At 43.2% G+C, this 10,048-nt stretch overlaps 1 protein-coding gene across 4 annotated transcripts in view; it reads right to left on the reverse strand.

The window, feature by feature from the left end:
- Positions 1–2,369: 2,369 nt before the first annotated feature.
- The window catches only part of Prickle2 (prickle planar cell polarity protein 2), a 327,581-nt gene continuing 319,902 nt past the window's right edge, over positions 2,370–10,048 (reverse strand). For 2 of the 4 annotated variants that reach the window (XM_021190348.2, XM_021190347.2), the window contains exon 8: positions 2,370–8,231. In XM_021190348.2, coding sequence (XP_021046007.1) covers positions 7,357–8,231 — 875 coding nt within the window. In that variant the 3' untranslated portion in view covers positions 2,370–7,356. The remainder of the gene's footprint in view (positions 8,232–10,048) is intronic. The other 2 variants (XM_029534978.1, XM_021190345.2) reach the window with 2 other exon arrangements.

Below are 10,048 nucleotides of genomic sequence, written 5' to 3' on the forward strand. Positions count from 1 at the left end.
GCTAGACTTCCTACATACCAATAACAGATTGAAAAATAAATCAGGAGAATAATACTATTCACAATAAACATACACACACACACACACACACACACACACACACAAACAGGCACACATGCACAAAATAAAAGAAAAAAAAAACCAATCAACTGTCCTATCAAACTAATACAAACAGAAGTCCAACTTATTTCTAATTCAGCACAGAGTCCTATTACTAAGTGAGTCCTGATTCTGTCTTTGCTTGCTTAAGCACATTTTCCAATAAACAAAGACACTGTAACTAGCACTAGGCTCTCCACCTTCACCCCCCAAAGGAATAAACTTAACCAAGGAAAAGTCAGACATGTTCAATGAAAAATTTAAGACACTGAAGAAAAGAAATTACAGAAGAGACCAGAAGATGGAAAGACTTCCCATGTTCACGGACTGGAAGGGTGTAGGAGCAGCGAGCCAGCACATTCTGACTAGCGATCTGCAGTGGCCCAGGCATGCACAGCAGTCGCTTTGACATTTGCTAACCTCTGAACCTGCCTGACTCCCAGAGGCAATGGATGACAGAGCACGTGACCAGGGCAGCCCATCAACTGGTGCTAATCACGAAGAATGAGCAATCATGAACCAACAGGGCATGGGCAGAGGGTATCAAGGCTCTCCCCAATTCTGTAATAAACTAATCTAATTTTGTTTCTTTGTTGTTGATTCTGTGCCTTGTTACCCCCTACCCCCAATGATCATCACAAAGAGCTGACGGCTAGGGCAACAGAAGGGTTAATACTGTGATTATGACCATTCGTTCAAAAGCGACAGGAAATTACTTGTCTTGTTTATTTTCCAACATAGTTTCTTTTCTACTATTATTGTCACATTCAAGTTCCAGTGTGTGGCAATCTCTGCTTTACCCCTCCTGGTTACTGGGACTGTAGATTTGTTTTGTCTTTTTTTTTTTTTTTTTTTTTTTTTTTTTTTTTTTTTTACAGACATAAGAAAAATAGTCTAAAACATTGCATGGAGTCATCAAAAACAAGGACAGTCCCAAAGAAAAAGAAAAAGTTATGGTAGGTGGTATCACCATAACTGATTTCAGATTATACCACAGAGCCATAGTTACAAAAACAGCATGGTACCAGGACAGAGACAGACATGCTCAATGGCAGAGGGTTGGGGACATAGTTATAACTTCATGCAACTACAGTTACCTGATTTTTTTTTGAGAAAGACACACAAAAGTTTATACTGGGAAAAAAATTGCATCTTTAAAAATTAGTGCAGCAGAAACTGGATTTTAACATACAGAAAGATGAAGCTAGATCCTTATCAAACTCAACTCTAAACAGACCAGGGACTCTGAAAGCTTTAGAGCTACAAACAGGTAGCACACTTTGTTTTATAGACACAGGTAAGGATTTCCCAAATAAGACTCCAGTAGCACAGGAAATAAGACCACAATCAGCAATGGGACCTCATCAAACCAAGAGGCTGCTGCAGAGCCAAGGGAACTGTGAACAGGTAGCCAGCCCATCCAATGGGAGGGAATCTTTATCAGCTTCATTGGGAGTAGTTTCTACAATATGCAAAGAACACAAGACACTAAACATTAAAGAATAAAAAAAAAAAACAATTAAAAAGGGGTTAAAGTACTGAACAGGAAATTTTCAAAAGAAGAAATGAAAATGGCTAGGAAATATTTTAAAATGTGCCTAGCATCCTTAGCCATCAGGCAAATAAAAATTAAAACTACTTTAAGATTTCATCACAACCCCAGTCAGAATGGTCAGCACCGGGAATACAAATGACAAGAGATGCTGGTGTGGATGTGGCAAAGGGGGATTCTTATACACTCTCAAGTGGGAGCTCAAGCTAGAACTAGGCATCTATCTTGTGGGTTCATCACATTTGAACCAAAGAAATGTCTGCTAATAGCTACCAGTGTAGCCTTTGGGTACCAGTCTAGAGGTTTTCAAAAAAAAAAAGTAGATGAATGGATAAGAAAAATGTGGGATATATGTGCAGTGGAATACTACTCACCTAAAGAAAAATGAAATCATGACACGTGTAGATAAATAGATGGTACTCAACAAATTATACTGATTGATATAACTCAGGCCCCAAAACATTATATGTCTTCTCTAACCAATTTCTAATTGGATTTGAATCTCACAGGAAGGAATTTTATGCCTGGTACTGTATCTTGGCCAAAAGCCCATGGCTGGAGAAATCCCAGTCCATAGGGTAGGGCCTGCTATTGTTATTTTGATGGATGATCATTTTGTCAGATCAGGCTCAAGTTCTGCTGTAAATACACACGCTTTTTCTTGGTCTTTTCCCAAAGGCCAAGTCCACTCCCCAAATCTGGAACGTGAGCAAGGATTGAGAAGAATGACAACATTCCTTTTATTCAAATTTTATTGGAAGTTTACAAATGTATTACAGAATCAGTAAAACATCATATCCACTTTACAGGGCACGGATCTCAAGCAAAGTGTTCAGAACAGTCTCTGGCAGAACCCACGCCAAAAGCCCGTGACAGGCCTTCCTAACAAACAGCTTGACACTTGACAGATAACACAGACTCCAGCCTGCTTCACCTTCTTGGGCCCTCTGAGGTTTTGTTTATGCATGTGGAATTAAATAGGATCTGAGCAAAGCAACTCTGCAGGAACGAACGAGTTTAGGGAGAATAAATGCCGGCCTACTTTGTTGAAGATTGCAGAAGAGTCATTGGTCTTATGTTGGGTCATAAACTCAGGGTCAGGATTAAACCAGAATACTTTATTGAAAACTATGGAAACAAACTAGATAAACATGAGAGAAGGTCATATTGGCAAGTAACCTCCCAAAATTTAGAAACATTTGGTTGGTGACCTATTGAACACCAGTGACCAAATGCCTAGACCATGAAGGCTTTCTTAGAAAATGCTCAAGATAGAACTAGACATCTATCTTGAGTTTATCACATCTGAATCACAGAAATGTCTGTTAATAGCACATGACCTTTTCAGCCTCCATTTTATTCCTCTGAGGGAGGCTGGTTCTGGAAGCCAGAAATGAATTTATATAACAGCAATAGCTTCCAATAGTTGTGCTCTACAGGGGTCTTGTGTTGACTGGGCTTCTAATATGAGAAAACAGAAAAAGCAAGCAATTTTTCCTCCATCCTGACCTTCATGGCTTCTGCATGGTCATACACACATATGCTGGGGTGAGCTCTGACAAGAAGGCAAAGGTTTCATTCCTGTTTCCCGTTTGCTCAAAGAAATGTACTTTTCAAAAGGTGTTAATGTGCAACTGTCTTCAAGATCAGTAGTGGAAGCCTGTGGGACAGGATCTGCAGAGCCTGAAGGTGCCACACAGGTGCCAGAACAACTCTGCTTGCATGTGACATTCAGGCCACTGGCTCAATTTTCTGCTTTCCTGGTTATAGGTGGATCTTTGTGAAGCACAGCATCTGGTCTCTGTTAGGAGTATGTAAAGTATGAATTCCACTCTGCTTTGGAATTTAAGTGTCCTATGTCCCTATAATATGGGCTGGGATGAGAAAACAGATAGACTCTTAGCTGACCTCTGTAAAGTGAGCAGGAACTGCCCACATAACTGGCAAAGACCCTGAGCATGAAAAAGGAGGCCAAAGAGAGCCTTGTTCAGCCTAAGAGTTCGGCTTCAGAGTTCGGCTTCCTGTAGTTTCCACAGTGTGGGAGGGTTAGGAAATGGAGTCTCCCAATTCTTTGTGATGGATGCTCCCTAAATGTCTAGTGTACTGCTCCTTTCCCAGGGACCCAGGAAAGAATCAGCATATGAATAAGATTTGTCATAAGACAGAGGAGACCGCTCTAGTCCGTTAGCCTTGGCTTGTTGCAGTATTGTAAAGATACCTGGGATGAGAATCCACTCTCCTTGGAAAGTGCAGCAACCCACTGCTTATCATCCACTGAGGTGGCAGGTAGAGTGCCACCATGGGTCATAAGAAGTAGGAACTCCTAGAAGATGCGCAGAGAACGTCATCTTCCTACAGCTCTGTAGGAGGAGCATTTTATAGGAAAAAGATCGTGACTTTTCCTATTAGAAAACCCAAATCTGTTCAGACAGCTGCTTGGACAGTAAATGAAAGATTACAGGTTGTAGAAAGAGGGTTTCAAACATCCGACACCAGCAATTCTGCTTTATGCATGTTAAAAACCAGGAAATGAGGTCTGATTTTCCTCACCTCATTTACCTGCGCACAGGGTAGAGAACCTACACCTATACAGGTCAGAAGGGTGGGCCTCTGAATGCTGTGATGGATGCTCAAAGCTCCCAATCGTCAGCATGGACCCTTTCCACAGGACCAAAGGTGGAATGCGCTAGCCAGAGCACTCAGGAGACTTTCAATGGCTTATACACTCCTTGGCCTGGAGAAGGGAGGTGGCTTATCTGGTGCTGGATGTGGCAGCAGTATGACATGAACTGAACTCTAGAGCTGCAGTTCTAAACAAAGTCATCCCAATAATAGGAGAGATGGAAAAAATCAGCCACATCATCAGCAAAGAGAAAAGGGGGGCCAGACGGCTCTTCTGAAAGCCAGTGTACAGCAGGTAAAACCTAAGGGGACTGAGTGCAGGCCCCACCCCACCCAGGGAAACTTGGCCAATAGGAGGTAAGGGATACACTGGAGGAATCTGGGAGGGCCTTAAATTCTCACCTTTTGGGAATGAGATTTTGGGTGTTATATCTTAGTCGTTACTTCAAGGTAGAGAAATTCTAGTTTACTGTCATGGTGCCCACTACTGCGCAGTGGCTTTAAGGAACTACTACTATTGCGAGGAGCTGGCCTTCCTCAAATGACATTCTCTGTAGGGCATCTGGCTGCTTTTAGAATGAGAAGAAATCTTCACTGGCTCAATAGAAGGGGGGTGAACTTGCTGGTGGACAGTTTGACCCTGAAGCCTGTATCTCATTATAAGTTTTGGTCAGAGAGATCTTGAATGTTTTTTCAACAGCTAGACTTAATGTTACTTAAGCATATACTAAGAGCAATATATGCTTTCTTCTTTGGGCTGAGGGTTAGTCAAACCGTATCTGGGAAATGTTAAGAGGTACCCTGCCAAGGACAGAGTAAGAAAACAACTTTCAATGGGAAAATGTCATTCTTTGGATTTGGGGCCAGAGAGGGTACACTGTTTCAACCATTTGCTAAGTGGTCTACTTTCCCTCTCTTTTCTTTTCTTTTTCCAATAATGCCTTTTAATTTTCACCAATCAACAAACTCAAAGCTCCAAATTGGACTCACCCAATGTCTACCAGAAACCTGCCACTCGAGTGGCACAGTGCTGCATATTTATCTCTTAAACAGTTTGCCAAGCATTTTATTAACTTACTATACAAACGTAATAGAGTTAATTCTCCAGAGGCTTGGATAATTAATGAAACATTTAGATATGAAGATAGCATGCGGAAAACAGCCACAATCAACATTTGCATTGCTCCTTTAAAAAAATCAGTGACAATGACAAATGTCATATTAATACCTATAAAGCAAATCATTTCAATACATCCTGGATGGAGTGTCATCATCACATCCTTTGCAGTCTCCCTTGACCCCAGACCCATTGAGGATGGTGTCTGAAAAGCCACGCTTCACATTCTCTCCATTAAAAAAAAAACCCTAGAAAATGTTAAGTACTATACTGAAAAGAGACCATGCTCGCCTTATCACGGCAAATGGCCACTGAGACACACTGTGCATACAGGGACAGCACATCTCACAAAAGGTGGGTCCTCTGATGGATTTTTGCCACAATCCACTGAGGAGAGGAAGAAAATGGACCAAGAGCAAGCGCTTCACTTTTTTTTTTCTTTTAAAAAAAAGCTGAAGCAAGGCAAGAAGCTTTATTTCACTGTGTACTTATCTCGCCTGCAGTGAAACGTCTTCTTTAAGCAAACTCACTCTTGAGCCTTCCCGTCTGACCAACAGTCCTCAAAGTTCAAAATGGAAATCTCTCTAGCCACAAGGTCTGTTTTCCTACGTTGTTACCCATCATCTCAGCAGCTTGACCCTCCAGGGTAAGAAGCCAGCCCCTGTGGTGACTAAGCTTGTCAGATTGGATTCTCTCTAAAGCACTGGGGACTAGTCAAGGTGGCTGTCACCTCTTTCTACAAGTTCTTTCTCCCTGACTCCATTCAAAGTCCCCCCTTTCAGCATCTATCTGCTTTCTGTTTTCAAATCTCCTTGTGTAGTGTGCACCACACCAGTGCACCCAGAGCCCCTCCCTCCAGTATCTTCTTGTCCCTCAGTGCTAAATGCTGAAGCTCATTTGCTATGAGGACAAACAGTTGTCAGGCTAAGGCAGCAGCTTCGTCTGCCTTGGAAGAAGAAAGCAGAAAATACAATCCAGGAAACATGAGCACCCGACAATTCCACACTCAAAACAACGCCATGCTGACACACAAACTGGCACCACTCACAGTCACTGTGACTCCCCCCGAGGGACAGAGTGACATTAAGCAACTTCAAGGTTCCAAACAAGGATGGCATTTCTCACAGAACTGGACTGACACTGGTTGTTATCTCTAATCAGCAAAAGCGACATTTGCAATTAAAAAAAAAATCTACTTACTTTGTAGAGAATAAATTCTACAGAGGGTGGGAGTGGACTTAAAGATGGACTGTTAGATGCCCTAGAGCATAGAACGCCTTGGGTAGAATAGTTAAAATTTTCTTTTTCAGCCACAAAAAGCCAAATTGAATATACTCCTTTGAAAATAGTCTCACTGACATGTAACAGATTTGTATAGAAGGAAAACCAAACCAAATCAAAACAAACAACAAAAGCCAGGTGGTCCTGGGCCACCATTTACTACCACTCGAAGGGATTGGTGGCCATGCATGCAAGTCCCCACGGATTCCTACGATATAGAAATTCTGTTGTTATTACAAAATACAAAAATATTTTATCAGAACTCTCATTTACATTGCATTTACAATGAACATGTAAATAACTTAGTCTGGGGTCCTGGCTAATAAAGTATTTACTGGAAAAGGGGTCCTAAAAGGAAGAGAACCAGAAAGAATATAAGTGAGCAGGTTACAGTGTGTCATCTGGTTAATGGCCACTCCACCTTGGAAGGACATGACCTACCCTGGCCTCCACAGCCTATGTTTCCAAAGTGAAATGTGCAAATCTTATTTAACATGTCCCAAACTGTGACACCAAGTGGATCTACCAAGCCAACCTGCAGCCTTGCCTCCCTCCCTTGACTGAGAACATTCTCCATCTCTCCTCCATGAACCATCCCCAAGAGCGCTTGAGAATTCACAACAGTGCACGTTTCTGAGTTTACATTCTTAGCTCCCATCTCCCCGATTCCCCGACCGCTATCACATTATGAAATGATACAGTTTTTGCTCTTCTGTCTTTTTCTGCTGTGCAACTGTCCTCTGCCACCTAAGGTGGAGGATTTGGGGACACCGTAAGAGCTGTACTTGTGCAGGAGCTCATCACTTGTGACATATCGTAGGCGGGCTGGCTGCGGGATGGGTTCTCCTAGGAAGTAGCCCTCGTTGTCGGACTCGGAAGAGGAGGAGCAGGTGGAGCACCAATCATACTCCGAGAAGTAGGGTCCCCATCGTTCCCCAAAGGCATTCTGCAAAGCCAGGTCCGACACAGTCCTGGGACACTGGCTGTACAGATCCCGCCGGGAACCCTGCCCCAGGCTCTCCTGGAAGCTGCGTTGGCGCATGAACTGGTCATAGTCCTCCCTGGCTCTCAGAGGGGGCCTTTCCTTCAAACGAGCGATGACCTCCCGCTCGCTGGCTAGGTGCAGGGCGTTGTCTGAGCGAGAACGTCGGGACCTCCTAGACCGGTGAGGGCGGAAGCGGCGGTTGTCATCCCTGGAAGTAGCTCTCCTCCGGGTGCGCTCACTCATTGGCTGGATGTGCACACCTTCCTGTCCTGGTAGCTTGCTGCTCGCTATACCACCATCAAAATCAAAGCTCTGGTGCATCCTTCCATGGGACTGCAGGTCCCTGTATCCCAGGGGGTTGCTGAGCTGGTGAAGGTTCCCCTCCATCTCCTGGTACTGTTGTGCGGACAGCAGGCTGCGGACAGACTCTGCGCTCCTGAACTGCATTGAGGAGTTGAGAGTGCCCATGTTGCTCAGCTTTTCTGAGACATTCATTCCAGAGTCTTTGCTGAGGTCAGGCATGGAAAACCGTGATAGGTGCTCCTGGCGCTTGGCACCACCTTCAGCAGACAGGCCTGCGGGACAGGGGATAGGAGAAAAGAGTACCACTGTAGTTAATACAAATGTACAGGAATTGGGGGAAGTGTCACTACTACTTTCAGTCTGGGGTCTCTTTGGGTGAAATATGGCTGTAAAATATTTCACAAAGGCTCTCATGATGTCTACTTGGTATGGGATTCTCTACACAGAGAAGGTATAAGCTTCAAGCTGTCAATAGACATGAACCTTCCTAGTTGCTATTTCTCCAAAGGCTTACTAAGGGTTCATTGAGCATCCTATGTACATTTCCTCTGTTTAGAACTTCACATCACCAAATACTTCTGTTGGATCTTCAATTCTAACCATGCTCTATGAAGGATAGCTATCTGTCAGTGACCGGCCAGGCCTAAACTGTTTCTTACTAAAGTAAGCCTAGACTCTCATTCTAAAGTACTGTACTAGTTTGCTTCTTTGCTGGCCCGAAGCAGTTTCTTGCTTGGCTTGTTTCCCAGAGTGGCAGGGAGCTGTCCATCTCCAGTGGCTTGGACACTTAGCGACTCCCTAGATGGAAAATAAGAGATACTGATTCTCTTGGTTTGATCAGTGATTGACTGCCCTAGGATTATAAATAACTCTCTAGCAGCCAGAAGATGTGAATTGTGCCTGGGACATTCCTCTGTCCCCCCAAGGAGGTGCCTTTGAAAATAAAGAACTGACTTTAATCATTGCTTAAGCGCGGGTACCCAAGAAATGGGTCTCCATTCCTGAAGTGTTTTCACATTCTAAGGGCTGAGACAGAAACCATTCTGAAGATGGTGGGAGTTGTGCACTCTAGAATTTTGCTTTTGCATATCTTAAAACAGTGCTCTATGGAGATGTTCCTCATCACAAAGGAAAAGTTTGGTCATGTTGTCATTTCTGGACACTGATGGCAATAAGCTACCATTATCCCATTGCTGAATCGCTGATTATCTGGGCCTCCCAGTAGGATCCAATATGTCCTCCTCCTGACAGACCTAAATCAATGCTGCAAGTCCTTAAGAATATGTAGTAACATCTAAAGCCAAGTACACATGTACAAACATACATGAATTATTAATGAAACCACTCTGTGGGGGCTTCTGGTATCATCCCTCCTGTGCATAACAACCCCACGTGGAGAGGCCTTGATTTCCCACTGTCATTTCTATTCCATTTCTGGCCATATACCCAATAAGTTAGTAAGTACCTTCCAAAAATATACAGGCACATTTAGATAGTAGAACTTTCTTATAACAGCCTGGAGCTGGAAATAATTTTAAGTATCAACCAATGCAAATATAGATAAATATATTGTGATTCTGGTTGTCATTACTAAGTTTTACCTGGGCTTGTTGGAGAAACGGGTTTCAGGACAGAGTAGGAAAGCAAAAAGACATGTCCAGAACATCTTGTATAAAAAAATAAATGTTAAGGATAAAATGTGCTGAGAGTCTGTGGAAGACCATGGTCCCACTCGGTCCCAATGGCACGCTCTGGACAGTTTGAACATTAAAATATTTATGGAAAGAAGCTACTTACAAACCATTGAAACAAATAGGAATTTGTAACTTCATACTGATAACAGACAAGAAAAAAGGTCAATATGTCAGTAAACTGGGGAATGAGGAGGGTTCTTGTGCACAGCAGGGTGCTGCTCACTGTAAAGGGAAGAAGGCTAGCCAGCCAGAGCTGGAAAGCCAGTTTGCAAAGAACAGTATTTACAGGTTCTTAACACAAGAGCCCACCCTTCCCCCAACTCCTCTCAGCTCCTCTCTACATCTCTACCCACCCAACTCCATGCTCTTTCTCTTGAAAAAAAAAAAAAAAAAAA

This window comes from Mus pahari, chromosome 2 (assembly GCF_900095145.1).
Source record: "Mus pahari chromosome 2, PAHARI_EIJ_v1.1, whole genome shotgun sequence".
NCBI lineage: Eukaryota > Metazoa > Chordata > Mammalia > Rodentia > Muridae > Mus > Mus pahari.